This window comes from Bos indicus, chromosome 21 (assembly GCF_029378745.1).
Source record: "Bos indicus isolate NIAB-ARS_2022 breed Sahiwal x Tharparkar chromosome 21, NIAB-ARS_B.indTharparkar_mat_pri_1.0, whole genome shotgun sequence".
NCBI classification, from domain to species: domain Eukaryota; kingdom Metazoa; phylum Chordata; class Mammalia; order Artiodactyla; family Bovidae; genus Bos; species Bos indicus.
In genome coordinates, this window is record NC_091780.1 from 67,812,472 (window position 1) to 67,831,140 (window position 18,669).

An 18,669-nucleotide genomic window follows, 5' to 3' on the forward strand; every position below is an offset into this window, starting at 1 on the left:
CTGACCACAGGAGGGACAGGCTGTCCCAGCCGTCCCCAGCGAGGTCAGCTCCCTACAGACCCCAGAGTGCTGCCCCCTCATCCTCTCCTTTACCCTGAGAAATTGCTGTTGTTTAGTCACTAAGTTGTGTCCAACCCTTTTGCAACCCCAGGGACTATAGCCTGCCAGGCTCCTCTGTCCATGGGATTTCCCAGGCAAGAATACTGGAGCGAGTTGCCGTTTCCTTCTCCAGGGGATCTTTCTGACCCAGGGATTGAACAAGTGTCGCCTGCATTGGCAACTTTACCACTGAGCCATGGAAGGAGCAATGGAGTACTTCCTGTTGTATCAGTAAACAGGGTGTCACAGTCGACAGCGGTTGCAGCCCTTCAGTGTGAACCTGTGAGCCCTAAGGGGACAGAGGAGGGAGAAAAATACCTGCTGTCTAGCCTACAGCTGTCAGGCGACAGCCACCCGCGACGGTGAGTCCTGAGAAAAGGAAGGAAGCTCAGGATGTGAAGATGCAGAGGACCGGCCCTGGCAGCTGAGGTGCAATGAAAGGAGTGATTTCAGTGACAGACTCTTTCGTCTTCCCACACACAGAAAAGTGCCGAAGTCCGTGACTTGGGATATCTGGTTTTCTTTGACAATAGTCTATTGGTGTTCAGACTACCACCTTTCATTGCGAAACTTCAATATAACCAGTCCCCCGCTCCCCTCCTCGGAGCAGTTCTCTCAGGGTAGTTGATGTGCTGCCTCCCAGGCTTGAAGTCCTAGAACTTCCCACCAAATGGCATGCAACTCTCAACTTCTAGGCTGTGAATATTTTTTAAGCCGACAGCCACCAGGGCCCCTGACCTGAGCTTGGGCTGGGCTCCCCACTGCTGCAGGAATCAAAGGTTGGCCTTATTGCCTCTGAGCAGGGCGGGGGGTGGGGGGCAGGGGGGAGGACATCTGAAAGTGAAAGCAGGGCTCGTGGTGGGGTGGGGCTGGGGGTGGGGCGGGGGCCGGCCGGTGTGACCGCAGCTGGAAAGCCCCAGCCGTCGGTCAGTCCCCCTGGCTGCTCCAGAGGCCCCATCGCCCGGGTCCCGCTCTGAGGGCCCGGCCCCGCCGGCTTCTCCTGGTGGCCCTGCTCTGCCTGGGGCCCAGCGTCTACTCACCCGGCAGGTATGTCCACGCAGGTAGAGGAGGAGGGCCTCTGGGGTGTTGTGCGCAGGAGGCGGGGATTCAAGGGCTTAGGGAAAATTCCGGTTCTGCCGGTGGCCTTCCAGGCTAACGGCTTCAGCTTAGAGCCCAGACCAGAATGCCAGCTCAAGTCACAGTGAACACGCACACACACATAGAAGCAGACAGACAGGGACATGGAGACACGCAGACAGAGGGACACGCACGTACACAGCCACTCACAGACCCGCTGAGGCACACACCCCAGGGGACACCAGTCACAGAAGTGGCTGCACACCCAAGGGCGGATGCGCCTACATGAAACTGCTTATCTGTGTTCCTTGGGCACCTGCCATGGTTGGACGCTGGGTCAGGCCCACTCCCTGCCCTGGGGGGCTCCTGGTCAAGGGGAAGATGCCCCCGACCCTGGAAGTGCCCCTCCGTCATGGGAGGAGGCATGCGCAGGTCAGGAACCAGGCGCGGAGCAGGAGGTCCTGACTGTGGTCTGGGGCTCAGGGAGTCGGGGAAGGCTTCTTGCCGGAGGAGCCACCTGAGCTGAGCCGTGAAGCAGCCGCGAAGCAGCTGGAGAAGGTGAGGGTGAGGTCACTGTTGGCAGAGAAGACAGTCTGTACAAAGGTGCGGAGGACACGTGAGTGTATCCGAGTGATCAGAGTGGGTGAGCCAGTGAGTGAGAGAGAGTAGAAGAAACTGGAGGGGCCAGGTACGGCCTTGAATGCCGAGCTAAGGAGGAGCGTGTGCTTCTCCTGAGGGGGAAGGCAGCGGGGGGTGGGGACAAGGGTTCTATCTGGTTGCCGTATTAAGGGAAGCCTCTTTAAAGTTGGTATTTATTTGTTTTTGGCTATGCTGGGTCGTCACTGCTGCAGGGCTTCTCTGTTTCTGGCCAGTGGGGGCTGCGCTCGTTGTGGAGGGCAGGCCTCTCTCATCTCAGTGGAGCACAGGTTCTAGGCACGCGGGCTTCAGTACCTGCCGTTCGGGGCTCTGGAGCACAGGCTCAATAGTTGGGGTGCAAGGGCTCAGTTGCCCCGCAGCATATGGGATCTTGCCGGATCAGGGATCGAAGCCATCTCTCTTGCGTTGGCAGGTGGATTCTCTCCCACTGAGCTACCAGGAAAGCCTCAAGAAGGGAAGGCTTTTACGTGCCCTTTTGTTGTTGTTCAGTCGCTCAGTCGTGTCCGACTCTGCCACCCCATGGACCGCAGCACGCCAGGCCTCCCTGTCCTTCACCATCTCCTGGAGTTTCTCAGATTTATGTCCGTTGAGTCCGTGATGCCATCCAACTATCTCATCCTCTGTCGTCCCCTTCTCCTCCTGCCTTCAATCTTTCCCAGCATCAGGGTCTTTTCTGATGAGTCAACTCTTTGCATCAGGTGGCCAAAGTACTGGAACTTCACCTTCAGCATCAGTCCTTTCAAAAATCATTCATGATTGATTTCCGTTAGGATTCACTGGTTTTGATCTCCTTACAGTCCAAGGGACTCAAGAGTCTTCTCCAACACCACAGTTCAAAAGCATCGATTCTTCGGCACTCAGCCTTTTTTGTGGTCCAACTCTCACATCCATACATGACTACTGGAAAAGTCATAGCTTTGAGTATACAGACAATTGTCAGCAAAGTAATGTCTCTGCTTTTTAATATGCTGTCTAGGTTTGTCATAGCTTTTCTTCCAAGGACCAAGAGTTTTTTAATTACACGGCTACAGTCACCATCTGCAGTGATATTGAAGCCCAAGAAAATAGACTGTTGCTGTTTCCATTCTCCCCATCTATTTGCCATGAAGTGATAGAACTGGATGGCATGATCTTCATTTTTTGAATGCTGAATTTTAAGCCAGTTTTGTCATTCTCTTTCACCTTCATCAAGAGACTCTTTAGTTCCTCTTCACTTTCTGCCATAAGGGTGGTATCATCTGCTTAGCTGAGTTTATTGATATTTCTCCCAACAATCTTGATTCCAGTTGTGCTTCATCCAGCCCAGCATTTCACACGATGGACTCTGCTTAGACATTAAATAAGCAGGTTGACAATATACAGCCTTGACGTACTCCTTTCCCAATTTTGAACCAGTCCATTGTTCCATGTCCTGTTAAGAACTTTTTGAAAATAGGCTTTTCTGGAGTTTCAGAAAGCTATTTCTAAGCAGGTAATCATAGCACCTCCAAATAATGACATTCTCATCAGGTCCTTCCCAATATTTATACCTCTTATTCATTTTTCTTGCCTTATTGACTTAACTAGTTCTTCTAGGCAAATGTTGAATGCCCTCAGAACACACATGCTTGTCTTCTTCCTTATTTCAGAAGAATCTTACACAGCAGAGAAGGGCTTTAAGGGAGGTTTATATTCTGGCAAGACCCCCGACCCCTCTAAGGAGATGGAATCCAGGGGGTCTAGGAAGGAGTACAGTTAGGACCTGTGACCAGGTGATGGGGGAGGTACAAGGGAGACGCCGTCCTCTGCCCCAGCTGGCTACTTTGGAGCTTTGAAGGATGGGGTGCTGGCCCAGGCCCTGGGGAGGTGGCAAGATTGGGACTGCGATGGGATACCTGGGAGGGGCCGCTATAGGAGGGCAGGCCTGGGAAAAGCAGGGGGAAGCTGGGGTGGAAATACCCAGTGCTGAGGGGAGCCCAGACCTGACTTGGTCACAGACAGGGTGGCCTCAGGTGGGAGCTTCCAGTAAGCATGGCCTCTGGGTGGTGCTCCCACACCTGCTCCTGGCCCTGCAGTGGGCGCGATGCCCTGACCTGGAGAACATGGGCCTCAGGGCACAGCCCAGGCCTGCGTCTCCTGGCTCTTGAAGCTGAGGCCAAGGTGCAGGGGCCAGGGCCTCTGAACACTCAGGGCAACAGAACAGAGAGAAAGACAACCAGGAAGAGGCCCCATGGGTGGGGAGGCAGGACCGGGACAGGAGCTCCTGGCCCTGCAGTGGGCGCGATGCCCTGACCTGGAGAACATGGGCCTCAGGGCACAGCCCAGGCCTGCGTCTCCTGGCTCTTGAAGCTGAGGCCAAGGTGCAGGGGCCAGGGCCTCTGAACACTCAGGGCAACAGAACAGAGAGAAAGACAACCAGGAAGAGGCCCCATGGGTGGGGAGGCAGGACCGGGACAGGGGCCACGGCAGAGTCAGCAGGGAGTCTGCAGCCCAGAAGACACCAGCCTGATGCCCGAGAGGGCCCGCACAGGCAGGGGTGACCCTCACACTGAAGGCTCACTGCCCCCGCAGGCTGCCTCCGGGGAGACGGAGGGGTGGATGGACAGAGGTCCCCAGGCCAGTGAGGAGGCCCCATCACCAGGGGGCCAGTCCGGGGGCCTGATGAGCAGGCAGGTGGTACAGAACAGCCCAAGGACTGCTCGGAGGTGGAGGCAACTGCACCCCAGCTTCTGAAATCCAGGTTAGCTGTGGGGAGCAGAGGGAGAGGCTGGGAGAAAGATCTGCCTGAGCAGAAGCTGGGAGGCTGGCTGGGTGCAGGCCCAGGAGGCCCAGGAGTGAGGCTGGAAGAAGTACAGACCATGATGGGGGGCGAGGGGGCTTCAAATGCCAGGCTGTGGGGAGCCACGGAAGGGTTTAAAGCAGGAGAGTGACCTGATTGACTTGTGCCTCGTGAAGGTCAAGAATGACTTGGGAAGCTGCTGAAGCAGGATTCGGGGAGCAGGGGGCAGAGGAACACCAGGGGGCCCTGGATGGGCTTTGGGACGAGGTGGTCAGGCAGGGTGGCTGGGTTTCAAGTCTTTGCCTCTGTTACCTCCCGTGAGACCCAGCCGGCAGCTGCCCCTCTTCCCCCAGAATTTTCCCCTCAGCTTCCTGGGAGAAATCAAGTCTGATGCCACTCCTGGCATCTGGCAGCCTGCCCACCTTCGGACCCTCTGCCAGGAGAAAGGGTTCCCTGGGCAGCAATGCTGGGCTGCTGGTACTGGGAGACAGGGTTCAGCCTCTGCTCCCAGCTTCCTAGCCAGATCTGGGCTGATCCTGACTCCCCGCCCCTGAGCTGTGTGGCTTAAGGCAAGACCCTGCCCCTCTCTGAGCCTGTTCCCTTATCTATGAAGTGAGGTGAATGACACCCTGTCACTTTGTTGTCATGGAGATCTGACACGTGCCAGGCATTGGACTGAGCATACAGTAGGTGCTTACTAAGTGTGAGCTCTTGCCAACCAAGGTAGTCTGGCTCGTCCTGCCCCCACACTCCCTGGAGACAGAGCCCAGAGCGGGGCAGGCTGGGCCCGGCTGGAATGGATCCTGCATCACCACTCCTGCCCCTGCTGGGCGCTGGGGGGCACGGTGGAGGGTGGGGGCGGGGGAGACAGACGGCCGCTGGCACGATGCTCCCTGCTGTGTTGGGGCTGATCTGAGGGCACGGTCCCTGAGTCCTGGCATCTGGGAGAACCAGGACCTGTGGCCGGGGCGGGGCTGATAAGGCCCGCATGGAGCACCTGGGCCGGCCCCTCCCTCCGGGCAGCCTCCTTCCAGCTGCTCAGCCGCCTCTGGGAGAGGAAGGTAGGCCTCAGTGACCCCCTGCATGTCTGTCCCCTGGACAGACATCTTGCTGGCAGGTGCGGGGAGGGGGGTGGGTTAGGGGCTGGGCCCTGCCCGTCCTGGTGTCAATCACCCCAGGCACACCGGGGCCTGGGGAGAGGCCGCTCCAGCCCAATATCACCCAAGGCTCAGGTGCTGGCTCCAGCCTGGCCTTTGTCCCCGTGGTGGGGGTGGCCGGGGGAAGAGGGGTGCTCAGCCTCTGGTTGGTCAGTGATTTCAGCAGGTCCTGCCCTCTTTTGGGCCCTAGTTCCTTGGACTGAAGTGAGAACTTGCTGGCCCCCACCACCTTCAACTTGTCTTTACACAGTGGGGTGGGTGGGAGGTCCCAGCAGGCCAAGAAGTTTCTCTTCTTTTTCCCCAACAGCCAGGTGGGGCTGAAAGGGGGTGGGGAGTGAGCGGAGCCTGGGGCAGCCTGGCGGTGGTGAGGGCCCTGCGCCCAGGCCCGCACGCCCTGGAGACCCCCTCCCTGTCCTCTACACGGGGGGCATCGGGGAAGAGAGTTGGGAGCCTCCAGCCCCTGGTTAAATATAGAACCATGGCCCCTCCCACAGCCTTCCTTGTGGGCTGCAAGGCCCCGATAAGCCCCTGGTGGCCTGGGCCAGCCCCCTCCAGCCTGACCCCACCCCCGTCCAGTGCTGGGACACCCAGGGAAAGGGGTGGACGTCCTCCTTGGGGGCCGTTGAGCTCCGCTTTGAGCAGAAGCAGTGAGCCTGATGGCTGAAAGGGGGTGAGCTGAGGAGTGAGGGGGGCATGAAGGGGCTGTGGAGGGGGTGGACCCGCTAGGCCTCAGGACTCATGGTTCAGGAAGCCCTGGACGTGGTTGCTGGGCCCACTCTGGGGACTGTGGGCTGCGGGCTGGGCTGAGACCCAGAATCTGCAGCTTTGTTTCCCTCTCCAGCTCTGGTGGGAGGGTCTGGCCTGGCAGACCCAGCGCGGGTGGGTACTCAGGGGAGACCGTCATGGAAAATGGTGTCAGGGGAGGCTTCCTGATAGAAGTAGCTGTCCGCCGTGTCTGCAGAAGTAGCTGCATCCTGGCACAAAGACGGCTCAGGCCACGGAAGCTGCCTGGTGACAGTTCCTTTTGACAGCTTTGGGGTCACCTCTGGCCCGGGGAGGCAGGGGGAAGCTTCCCTGACCAGCGCCTGGGCCCCCACACGCCCCCCGGGATCTCATGGGGTTTCGGTGTGTGCTCCCGGAGACTGGTCGCCCCACAGCCACCCCGCCCCGGCTTCCTGAGCTTCCCTTTCACCCCCAGCTCCGCTGCCGCCAAGATGCCGTTGCCGCAGACAGAGGCCTCTGGGCCGGAGCCGCACCGCCCCCAGGAGCCGGCGGAGCCGCACACCCCAGCCCAGGGCGCCCGGCGGGCGAGTAGCGAGGACGCGCCCGGCGCCGGGCACGAGGGCTCCAGGCCTGGCCTGGGCACCTTGCGGCGGGCCTTCTCGAGAGCAAGCCAACGGGCCTCGGTTCGAGCCCCTCGGGGGGATGCAAGGCTGCTCAGGCTCAGCGGCCGCTTCCTGTTCGGGTCTTTGCGGCGCACTCCAGACAACGGCCCTGCCGGGGACCAGACCGGGTCGACCTCGGAGCCAGGGCCGGCCTGCGGCAGGAAGGGGTCCTCCAAGGCCAAGGAAGGTGTTAGCCGGCGGTCGTCCACGCGGGAGGGGCCTGCGGAAGCCGAAGGTGAGGGCTCCCCAACCCCCCTCACTGAGCAGAGGAGGAAACCAAGGCCAGAGAGGTGGGGGCGGGGCCCAGGCTTCTTGATGGGTTACCCTCCCCAGCCACTCCAAACCCCTGCCCCGGCACAACTGCAGGGTAAAATTCTTCCAGCGTTTCAACATGGGCAGTGGAGAAAAGTGAGGCTCAGAGAGGTTAAGTAACTTGCCTCACGTCTCACAGCTGGGAAGTGGAAAAATGAGATTTGAACCCAGATCTGCAGGGCCCCAGAACTCCATGGGCTTCCACAGCCTGGCTCCTGGCCAAACCGGACTGGTGGACAAGGCACTGGCCCAGTCAGATCACAGGATCACGGAGGGTGCCTGTGACCCTCCGGAGGCGAGATTAGGGGGCCACCCAGGACATGAGCCCTGAAAAGGGCGTGCAGGCGAAGGTGGAGGTCTCCCGGGGGTGGAGGCTGGCCCAGAGCGGGGAACAAGAAAGGCTGAAGCTGGACACCGCGGGCAGGAGCCTGGGCATCCAAGGGCACGCCCAGCCCGAGCTCTGGCGCCACAGGACCTGAGTCAGGACTGCGCTGGAGGCCACCAGGTCCAGCTCCATGCAGGGAGCAGTGGCTGATGTAGGGGCTGAAGGCAAGGGGAGGTAGGACCCATCCCAGGCACGATCTGAACCAGGCTTGGGACCTGGGATCTGCCTCTTCAAAGGCAATTCCGAAGGACATAGGGCAGTCGGGTCCCTTGCTCCTGGAGCAGGCCTTCCGTAGCGCTCTGGAGCCAGGCAGCCCAGCCCGGGGTGTGTAGGGTCGGGGCCGACAGGCCTACCTGGAGCGCCCCCTTCACTGGCCCTCTTCTCGCCCGACCTTGCAAAAGGCACATCCGTGGCCGACCTCATCTCTGAGCGGCAACTCCTGGCTGCCTTCGAGCAGCTGCGGCACCTGGAGACGGGGCTAGTGGCCGAGAAAGCCTCGTGCACCTTCCAGCAGGACCCCACGGGCTTCGCGCGGCGTGCCATGGACGTGTGCCTGCACTACGACGGGCTGGCCGCGGAGATCGGCGCTATCGTGCGCGAGACGCTGGGCCCGGATGGCGTGGACGCGGCCGCGCTCGAGGAACTGGCCCGAGTGGTGCGCGCGGAAGAGGAGGCCCACCCGGAGCCCCCCGCAGACGGCGACTTTCTGCGCACGCCGCGCCGCTGGCGCCAGTACTGGGAGGACGCCGTGCGGCGGAGCGCGGAGGAGCGCGTGCGGCAGGCGGGCGCGGGGGAGGCCCCGGGGGCGGCCGATGCTGCCCCCGACTTGGCGCGGCTCCTGGCCGAACTCGGCGCTTTGGTTCGCCGCGACCTGCAGAAGGTGCAGCGGGAGGTGCACCCCGCTTACGCGGCCGCCGGCTTCCCGGCGTGGGAGGCCTACCTGCGTGCCTTCCACGGCGCGGTGGCCAGGCGCCTCCAGGAGCTCGCGCACGACGCCCGCGGCTGCGAGCAGCTCTACGTGCTGCTGGACTGGGTCGCCAACGTCTACAGCAGGTGAAGCCCGGGCCGGAGGCCGCGGGGTGGGGCGAGGGCAAGGAGGGGCTGGCACTGCCCGCGCGCGAAGCCTTCAGGAACCTGCTCTGAAGGGCACAGGGCACCTTTTCCTCCCCAGGAGAGTGCTGGCTGTTAGGCACCCAAGATCCGATCCGGGAGCCCTTTGACATTCTCTCTTCCCCATCCCAGACCCTGGTGCTCTCCCTCTCGGGTTCCGAAGCTGGAAAGCGTTCCGGGCGGGGTTGCTTCCGAGGCGGTGAGCCCAGTGAGTCCCCCCTAGTCCACGTGGGGCCTTTGAGTGAACTGGCCAAGGGCGCCTCCTCCAGGCTGAACACAACCACGGGCTCACCGCGCTCCTTGAGGGCTGGCTTTCACCCCCACTCTTGCTTTGGATGGACACCTCGGTTCAGGGCTGTGCAGAAGGTGATGGGGTGGGTCGCCCGTGCCCCTGAGCGCTCCCCAACTCCCCAGGCAGACGGGCAGTTGGAGGGGGCGCCAAAGTGCTGGGCTCCTTAATATTCTGTGTGGCTGCAGACAGGCACCCGCCCCGGTGTGGGCTGGATCCTAGCTGGATCCAGAACTGCAAGATCCTGGGGACGTTTAGAGCTCAATCTTGGGTGAACCCGAGCGTGAGGGTGGAGGTCACTCCCGAAGCAAGCTGGTGGAGGTCCATCCGGACTGCCATCTTTATGCTTTCGGGGCACGCTCCGCTGACTGCTTAGCCAGGAAATCCTGAGGTGGGAAGTTGGGCGGAGGGGCGTTTGGCACGGAATCCTGGAGGGCGGGGTGGCGGGCCAGGCGTGTGAATGGAATCCCAGATTCTGGGCCTCACAGCGATGGCCTTAGGCTTTGAGCCAAGGCAGAGGGCAGTGGGGGCAGCCGCAGTGGCATCAGAGTCCCGCCCCGACCTTCAGGCCCCGCCCTGCCTTCCAGTCCTGATTTCCTGGGCTCCCAGGACCAGGCTCTGCCCTCGGAGCCGCTGCCCCCGCTCCTGGCACCGGAAGTGTGGGCCCGACTGGAGGACGACTACACCAGCTTCCTGGAGGTGAGACCGGGGCCGGGCCGGAGGGGGCGGGGTCCAGGTAGAGGGTGGTCAATGCCAGCAGGCTAGGGAGGCGCAGTGCCCAGGGCCCGAGCCTCTCTGCGCCCTGCGGCCTCGTGCATGGGCCTGTGTCCTGGCAGGGGTGCCCTTGTCTCTAAGGGCGCGCCTTAGAGCCTGGAGGTAGGGGGGGCCTCCCTCCTGGGAGGGTCTCACTCACCGTGGCCCCTTCCCTGGCCCTACAGACCAAAATCTCAAGCTGCTTCAATGGCATCCTGCAGCTGGAGCAGAGTCGCTGGGCGGCTGCGGACGCCCCCGAAGTGCTGCAGGGCCTCTACCACACGTCGCTGTCCTTCGACGTCTGCATGGTGCGCTGGAGGGAAAGATGTGTGTTTGGGCCTCGGGCAGTGGAGACTCTCCTAAAAGTCACAGTCACAACTGCCTCTCCCCATCGGACAGGAGCCTGAGGCCCCACGTGGGGACGCGGTCAGAGGTCCTCGGGTCTCATAGCCAAGCTGGGAGAGCAAGGCCACAGCTCCCAGCTTAGCGGGGGGGACCCTGTGGGTGTGCGGAGCTGGGAGGGCTGACCCCTGGGAAATCGGGGCCCCTGGAAGTCAGAGCCGAGACGGGGAGGCAGAGCGAGGAGGGTGGAGATGTCCCTCCGCCACGAGGTGGGCGCTGGGGCCATCGGGACCCAGGGCTCAGACGCGCTCGTTCGCAGCTAGTGGCGGAGCATGTGAAGGCGGCCGGCGCCATCTCCGCAGAGCTGGAGGCCACCACGTTGGGGATCTGCGCCCGGGCGCTGGGGCTCTTCCTGCAAAAGTGCGGGCGAATCCTGGGCCGGGATGTGGTGGGTGGGGTGGCCAGGGTGTGGACACTGGTTGTCCCTGGGGAGGAACCCACCCATCCTGTTTCCTCGGAATCCGAGACTCTGGACAACTGGGAGGGAGAAGCCTGGAGGGCGGACTCGGGGTCTTAGCAGCCAGGGAGAGTCTCCAAGGCCCCTGCGTACCCCGCTCCCCAGGTACGAAAAGGCTTTTCTGGAATCGGGGGCGGTGAGCGAGCCTAACCTGTGCGCCAGCATCAATGCCTGCCAGGAGCTCAGGTGGGTTTGTCCCGCGGTGCCCAGCGCGACCGGCAGGGGGCGAGAGAGCCCTGGGAACCGCGACGCAGACACCGACCCTGCGGCCCCTTGGAGGCCTTGCCTGGAGGCCTCCGGAGGGGACCCCCTCTCCGTGCTCGTCCCCGCCCCTGTCCCCGCTGTAGGGTCCTCCCTTGGCCCCGCAGAGCTGAGGCCCTGGCAGGGACGCGGGGAGCTTCAGGGCTGAGCAGAGGCCAAGGTTCCAGCCACCCTTGCCCAGCTCATCCTTGCCACACAGGGCTCCATGCTCTCCTCCCTTCATCCCGCTCAGCCTTCTTCCTTTTAGGGACCCTCTCTCTTCTTGGAAGCCCTCCCTGACACTCCCCCTCGGCCCCCGATCCCCAGGGCTTTGCTGGTGCCAGGGCCTGGGTTCCTCTGCCTCAGGGGGCAGTGGCCCTCCGCTGTGGGCTGCCAGAGCCTTCAGCCCAGGCTAAGCCATAGTGTCCCCCAGCTGAAGATGCATCAGCTACTGCTGATGGTGTGATGTCCCCACGGCCAGACGGGACTGCAGTGTGGGGGCTCAGAGAGGCATCGCCGCTGGTCCTCGGTCACGCAGGCAGTACTTGCTGCACCTGGGAACCCAAAGCACGACCGTGATAAGGCGCTGGATCTCTAACACTCTTGTCCCTAGACTGTGCCAGGCTGGCCCTGGGCACAGGGGACTCTGGTGTAGGCCATCTCTGGTCAAGCCCCTGGTAGAAACTTAGCCTGTCTTTCTGGAGAAGGAAATGGCAACCCACTCGAGTACTCTTGCCAGGAAAATCCCATGGATGGAGGAGCCTGGCGAGCTACAGTCCATGGGGTCACCAAGAGTTGGACTCGACTGAGAGATTTCACTTCTGTGTCCCTGGCCTGCAAACTGGGAGAGCCTAGCCCTGCCTCCTCAATGATGAAATGGGGACATTGTGATATTTGGAGAGGCAGTTATGAGGCTCAAAGGGCTTCCCTGGGAGCTCAAAGGATAAGGAATCCACCTGCAATGTAGGAGACCTGGGTTCAATCCCCGGGTCAGGAAGATCCTCTGGAGAAGCAAATGGAAACCCACTCCAGTATTCTGGCCTGGAGAACCCCGTGGACAGAGGAGCCTGGCGGGCTACAGTCACGGGGTCACAAAGAGTCGGACACGACTGAGCGACTCTCACGAGCATCTGAGCAGGGCCTCTGGGCCAGGAAGGGCTGTGCTGCACTGTTCTGTCACCAGGAGGGATGGAGGTCTGGCTCAGCCCTGCCACAGGGGGGCCCTGCCATGCGGTGGGACCTCGAACACTCCCTGGCCCACCCCCCTGTGCTCGGCTCCCAGGTGCAGTGCTGCCCCCTCACGTGACCACTCCCAGGTCTTCTCCACTGTGCTGCCCCAGGGGGCTGCCCCTCACACTATAGTCTGAGTGATCGGAGCTGGGGTGGCACCCAGCCTTCACGGCTGTATGCCAGGCCGTGACCCCTTGCCCACTTTGCCCCCTCCTGGCCCCTCCCCCTCCCCAGGACTCACCTTCTGGCCAAGTTCCCGGAAAGCTTTGGAGAGCTGGAGAAGGCCCTGGGGGCTGCCGCCCGTGCCTTTCAGAAGCGGCTGCTCCAGGGCTTGCAGGGCGCTGTGCAGGTGAGGGGGCGGGCCCTTCTCTCCCCACTTTCCTAGCCCAGCACGTGCGCCCTGTGTCCTGAGCCTGGGACCCAAGTCACAGCACTCATTTACCATAGGGGCGTGTTGGGGTGGTGTTTCGGGTGCAGGCAGGGAACCCAGACATATTCCCAGCTGAGCAAGAACAGTTGGGAAACAATTACCTTCGTCCTTCACTCTCCTTGGGCTTCTCTGGTGGCTCAATGGTAAAGAATCCACCTATAATTGCAGGACACCCAGGTTCCATCCCTGGATGAGGAAGATCCCCTGGAGAAGGGAATGGCAACCCACTTTAATATACTTACCTGGAGAATCCCATGGACAGAGCTACAGTCCATGCGGTCACAAAGAGTCAGACATGACTAAGCGACTAACGCTTTCAGTCTCCTCTCAGAGACAAACTCTGAGACTCTCTGAGGACCCTCTCCTCAGAGAGGGTGCATCCAGGGAATGGCACCTCATCCAGCCCCTCAAGGCGCCCCCAGGACTCCCGAGGCAAGGCCTGGCTAGAGGCTCAAACTCCAACTTTGCCCACGGGGCCTCCGGGCCTGGAGGAGGCAGTCTCAGGGAAAGGTGTAGAGCCAGGAGAGGGGCTGTCCCCAAGATACCCTAGAAAAGGGGGTCAGCTCCCCAGACTTTCTTTCGGATGCCAGCTCGACCTTTGGCCTGAATCGCCCCTGTCCGGAGCCATGCCCTGGGTGCCCAGGGGAGGGTCTAGTGGGTGCTGGGGGTCAGCTCTTGGCAGACTGCCCACCCCTCTGCCCCCAGCCGCTCTTCAGGGTCCTGTGCACCAAGGCCTGGCTGACCCAGGACCTGCTGCAGCCCCTCATGGACAAGGTGGTGGCCTTCTCGGGCCTCCTGGAGCACATGGCCCCACCCCTGGCCCAGGTATGGCGGGGGGGCGGGTGCTGGTGGGGGTGTGCCCAGGGCTCCTCCCTGTGACCCTGCTTCCCCCCTCAGGAGACTCTGCAGGAGGTGCACCGCTATGTTGTCCGCGAGTACCTGGAGCAGGCCCTGAGACCCCGCGAGCGGCTCCGGGGTGCAGACCGCCGGAGCGGCTCTCAGAAGATGGGCCTTGAGGCACAGGCCATCAGCAGCACCTTCCAGGGCTTGGTAGGAGCATCGCCCAACTGCCCCGGGGCGCTGGCCTTCTTGGGGGTTCTCCAGCCCCCGGACCCTCCAGTAGCGCCCCCTCAGTCTGGTTTCATCTCGCCCCCTGTAAGAGACTCCCGGTGTGCGGGCTTTGGCGTGCGGTTCGCCCCACTCTCCGCGTGCCGGGGCAGGGCCAGGTGGGGAGGACACGTTGCATATATTTGCGTTGATTTGCATGTACTTTGTGGGCGGTGTAGGGGATGGATGAGGGTCACAGCCTCGTCTGATGGGTGGGGACTGTGTCGGACCTCTCCTCCACCCCACCCCCAGCAGAGCGAGCTCAGGCATGTCCTCCCCACACAGACACCCTTCATCTGGGCCGCTGATCCCCGACTCCCCGTCTGATGCCAGGCAGGCCTTCCCCGCGGGATCTGGGCTCACCCACCTGAGCAGACACGGAAAACCTCCTCTGCGCCGTGTCCTGGGGAGGGAAGAGGAATCCTGAGCCGGGGCCACGTCCCCTTCCGCGGGGCCGGAGGCGGTCCTGGTGGGGCCGCGGTGGTGGCTGCAGGAGGGCTAAACCAGGCACTAACCGAGGGGCTGCAGGTGGGGGCGGGAAGGGGGCTGGAGGCGAGGGTGGCCCACCGCGCCCGCGTCTCCGCAGGGCTCCGAGGCCACGTGGCTGGGCCAGGCTATCCCGTGCGTGGCTGACATACTGGGCGAGACTTACAAAGACGACATAGGGCGGCACCTGGAGACGCTCATCAAAAGCTACCCCGACATCAGGTTCGTACACGGAGCTGGTTCTGGAGACGGGAGACAGGGAAGGGGCCTCTCGGCGGGGCTCGGACGAGTCCCGGCCTCTGTGCGCAGGTGCGGGCGGCGCGACCTGCGGGCCCCGGACCCCCAGGCTGTGGGGGCCCTGGTGGGATCGTCTCTGCCCTTCCCCGGTGTTCTAATCTCGCCGTCCTCATTCGCTCTTGTGGTCCCTGGAGTCTGAAGGGAGCCGGAGCCCTTCCTCCAGCGAGTCTTAGGGGAAGGCACAGGCCCCCAGCTCCGGGAGAAAGCCCTTTCTGGAAGCCCCGACACCTGCCAGGAGGAAGAAGGCTTTGATCCTAGGGTGTGTGTTTGAGGGGGTGCTGAGTCATCACGCACGTGGAAATCCCAGCTGAATCTCTCCATGGCCTTGGAGATTCCAGGATGGGGAGGCTACCGAAAGCCCCTTCCCGGTCCCCTGCCCCGCCCCGCCCCACCGGAGAATCCTCAGATCCCAGCCTGTGCCGTCTGTTTGGCCTTGATTCAGAGTAACTGCGCATAGGCGGAAGGTTCCCCTTTGGACCTTCGGGGCTTCCCTGTGCAGGCTGGTCGGCCCTCCCTTGCTGGGAGACAGTGCTTCCAGCTCCTTGGGGTGCTCGGGGCGGGAGGGGCGGCACACTGGGCCAAGCCTCCCACCCCCCACGTGCCTGTCTGCTTGCCGCTGGGCTGGGGCGGCTCTGACTCCCCTGCCTGTCCCCGCTCCGTCATTGCCTCATCCGCATCGCGGCCCCCTGCTGCCTCCCTCAGCGCACTAGGTTTCCGGAACCTCTGCCTGGGCCTCAGAGGCCGTTCCCATCAGGCTTGCTTCTTCCCGTCTCCGCCGGTCTTTGCACCCTTCAAGACCCAGGCACCCCCCAGGAATGCTGGGTGCCCTAATGCTTCCAGTCCGAGCCCCGGGGTTCCCCTCGCCCTGGGGTCCTGGGTGTCACTGTAGCTGTCGAGTCTACAGCGGGGGCCTGCGTGTCTCTGCAGGCGGGACCACGTGCTGGCCATCCTGGCGCTGCGCCGACTGGGCCGTCGTCGGAACCAGCACTTCCTGCGCCATGCCCAGGCCCTGCTGAGGGCTGCGGCCAAGGCCGGCGGCTCCGGGGCCGCCGGGGGCCGCGTGCTCTTCGAGGAGATCGAGTTGTCCACCTCCATAGACGTGCTGGTTACCTGCATATAGTGCTGCTGGCCTGCGAGGGGGCGGACCCCGGTGGACGGAGGGCGGCCACCTTCCCCTGGCACCGAGCCCCAAGCTGGGACACCCGGAAGGCAGCCTCAGCCCAACCCCAGGCCTGAAGCCCCCCGTGGTGGACCGTCCATCCTCCTCCTTCTGGTGGCCAGGAGGAGGTCATGCCAGGCATGCCAGCAAGCCTGAGAGGCATTCCAGGCATTTGGAGGAGGGTTTGGCGCAGAAGTTCCCTTTGGTACTGCCCACCCGGGAAGGCCTCCCTACCTAACTGTCTCGCACCACCCCAATGTGAAAATGAAGAACAGAGTATTTATTTTTTAAATAAACATGAATTAAAATGGTATCTCTCTAAGGGGGGGCGGGGCCAAGTTGACTTCAGACAGAAGGTCTGTGTCCCCACCCACCAGGGGCCGGCCAGAGGTTCCGTGGTGACTCCCTTTTCCTGCCCACTGTACCAACGGGGAGACTGAGGCAGGTCTGAACCGGGAAGGCCCACCGCTGTGGTTACAGAGCAAAAGAAACTTCAAACCCGGTTCCCCAGGGGACCTGGCCTCATGTGCCTAGTGAGCTTTGCCCCGCAGGGGTGGGCACTGCTCTGTCCTGTTCTAAGCAAGCCTGCACCCTGGCAGATAAAGAAAGGCCAAAGCTTGTTCTACAGCTTGAGATATTTGGGTTAGATGTGCGAGGGACTTCCCAGCAGTGAAAGTTGTGTGCTGCTGCAGGGCAAATGTCAGCCTGGAGTGAGTGTGTGGAGGGGTGGACCCTGCAGGTCCTGGCTCTGGACGTGAGGCTGCAAGGAGCTTACTCCGGCCTGACCCCTGCAAACCTCCCTCTTCATCTTTCTCTCTCGAACACGTGACCTTGAAATTTGGCTCCAGCCTGCAGGCAAGCCTGCTAGGAAACGCCGTTTGCGTTGGCAACCTGGGGCTTTCCAGGAAAGCGGAGCTCTGAGATGGGGCATTGACAGGGAGGCGCTGAGGGAGGCCGCACCAGCTGCCTTTCCCCTACCCTCCCCACTACGGATCCTGGAGGGTCAGGAGTAAGCGCCAGGCACAGCCTGCCCAGGCACGGGGCCGGAAGGAGGAAGAGGAGAGGTTGGGGTTCCAGGCCCAGTGATCAGGGGTGGGGTGGGGGCGGGGCATGTGAGTGCTGACGCTGGCAGCTAGCGTTAGTGTCAGTGGGGAAACTGAGGCCAGCACAGGATGGAGGTCTGCGCTGCTTCACGCCAGGCCCCAGCACAGGTGGCCTGAAGTCCTACAGCAGGCAGGGCGGCGGGCAGGTATCCAAGGGGTGCCTCTTTCCCTGGGAGCGGCAGGGGACTGACAGGCCAGCCTGACCCCACGAGTCAGCCCGGTGGCCGGCAGAGGTCGGGTAGGGGCCGTGCCACAGGAAGCCTTGCCCTGGTTTGGTCCTGGCCAGCTTCTCCACAGGGAGCCCCTGCCACCCCCGACACCTTTGCGTCCCCGGCCCCTCAAAGAGACCCCTCCTGCAGCCTCGGCCGCAGCCCTGACCGACGGGCCTGGCCCTGCCTGAGCCCCTGGGCTGCAGGCAGAGGGTCCAGGCTGGTTTCTGAGCCAGGCGTAGTCCTTGTTGTTCCGCTTGCTTTCCAGTCAGGAGACTGTAAGCAAGTTTCTTCATCTCTCTGCACCTGTTTTTTCCAGCTGCGAAATGGGGGTGCTGTCTGTGCCTCCCAGGCCAGGAGGAGCGAAGCAAGGGCCTGCCATAAAGCCAGGTTTGGGGCCCCTGTAACCCCACGTTAGCAGCAAAGACCCTGGGTGTGGAGGTGGGGGGCTCCACCAGTGAATCCTGAGGTGGGTGGGGCCCGCGAGTGGGGAACACCCCCAGGGGGAGGCCAGGGGGAAGCAGGGGCTATGCAGCCTCTGAGTGGTAGCGGGAAGGATGTAGGCGGAGACCCAGGCCCGGAGCCAGAAAGACAGGGTTTTCCTGGCAGGACCCTCCGTGCCCAGGTGGCTTGTGTGCCCTGGCTGTGTTCCTGTGAGCCCAGCAGAGCGTGAGGGGCTGGGGTCGGCTTCCCAAAGCCGAGTTGGGGTGAATAGGAGGCTAGACGGCAGCTCCTATGAGGGGTGCAGCAAGGGATCCAGGAACTGCAGGGAGGGCTGAGGCCAGGGCACCCCAGCTGTTTCAGGTCCAGGGCCCTGGCCATTGGCCATCCTGTCCCGGGCTGGGGGGCTGTGCTCAGGACCCTGCCGACCACCAGGTCCCAGGAGGCCTCGCGAAGAGCCAATGTGTTTCCCTGGCCATTCTATTGTCCGGGCCTAGCACAGGTTGGGGAGAGGTCTGGCTCTTTGAGCTGCTTCCGGACTTGAGGACCAGATTGTCTGGCTGATAATGAAGCATGTGTGCGTGTGTGTGTGTATGTGTGTGTGTGTTCACGTGTGTGTGTGTTCCTGGAACGTGCCAGCCCTTGTTAGCTCCCAGGGATGGTGGTGGTGGGGCCCTGCCCAGTGTCTGTTCCTCTGTGCAGCAGACACCCTGCGTGCCCCCAGAGCTCGGGTCCCAGGCCCCACCTCTGCCTGGCCACCCCCTTCCCCCTGTGCCGCCCCCTGCTCTTCCCCCTTGGGCTCAGCTTGGCTTTGCCATTGCCCACATTTCCTGGGGCTCCTTTGTGGACGGAGTGTCATCTCTTGCACTGAGCCTGTGGCTCCTTGATGAGGCTGGGGGTGAGAGGGTGCGGGGGCCAGCCTGCCCAAGGCAGGATGCTCAGCTTCAAGGACAGGAAACCCAACCTGCTGGCCCAAGACAGCCTGGGTGACAGGAGGGACCTGGTGTCCCCCTCACTCCACCTGGGCATGTTCCCTCTGTGGCCCTTCGCCCAGCCTGGGGCCAACCCTGCTCAAGGGTGTTTGGGTCTCAGCTGCTCTCTCCCGCAGCAGGTGAGCCGGCCCGGT

At 62.5% G+C, this 18,669-nt stretch overlaps 1 protein-coding gene across 1 annotated transcript; it reads left to right on the forward strand.

Annotated features, from left to right (window-relative positions):
- Window positions 1–984: 984 nt before the first annotated feature.
- Window positions 985–16,101, forward strand: EXOC3L4 (exocyst complex component 3 like 4). Its single transcript, XM_019984029.2, has 12 exons — window positions 985–1,146; window positions 6,947–7,368; window positions 8,232–8,883; window positions 9,817–9,928; window positions 10,168–10,290; window positions 10,644–10,744; window positions 10,947–11,027; window positions 12,546–12,660; window positions 13,447–13,566; window positions 13,639–13,791; window positions 14,435–14,556; window positions 15,559–16,101. The coding sequence occupies exons 2-12, from the start codon at window positions 6,963–6,965 to the stop codon at window positions 15,749–15,751; spliced, it is 2,178 nt and encodes a 725-aa protein (XP_019839588.2). The 5' UTR covers window positions 985–1,146; window positions 6,947–6,962; the 3' UTR covers window positions 15,752–16,101.
- The last annotated feature ends 2,568 nt before the right edge of the window (window positions 16,102–18,669 follow it).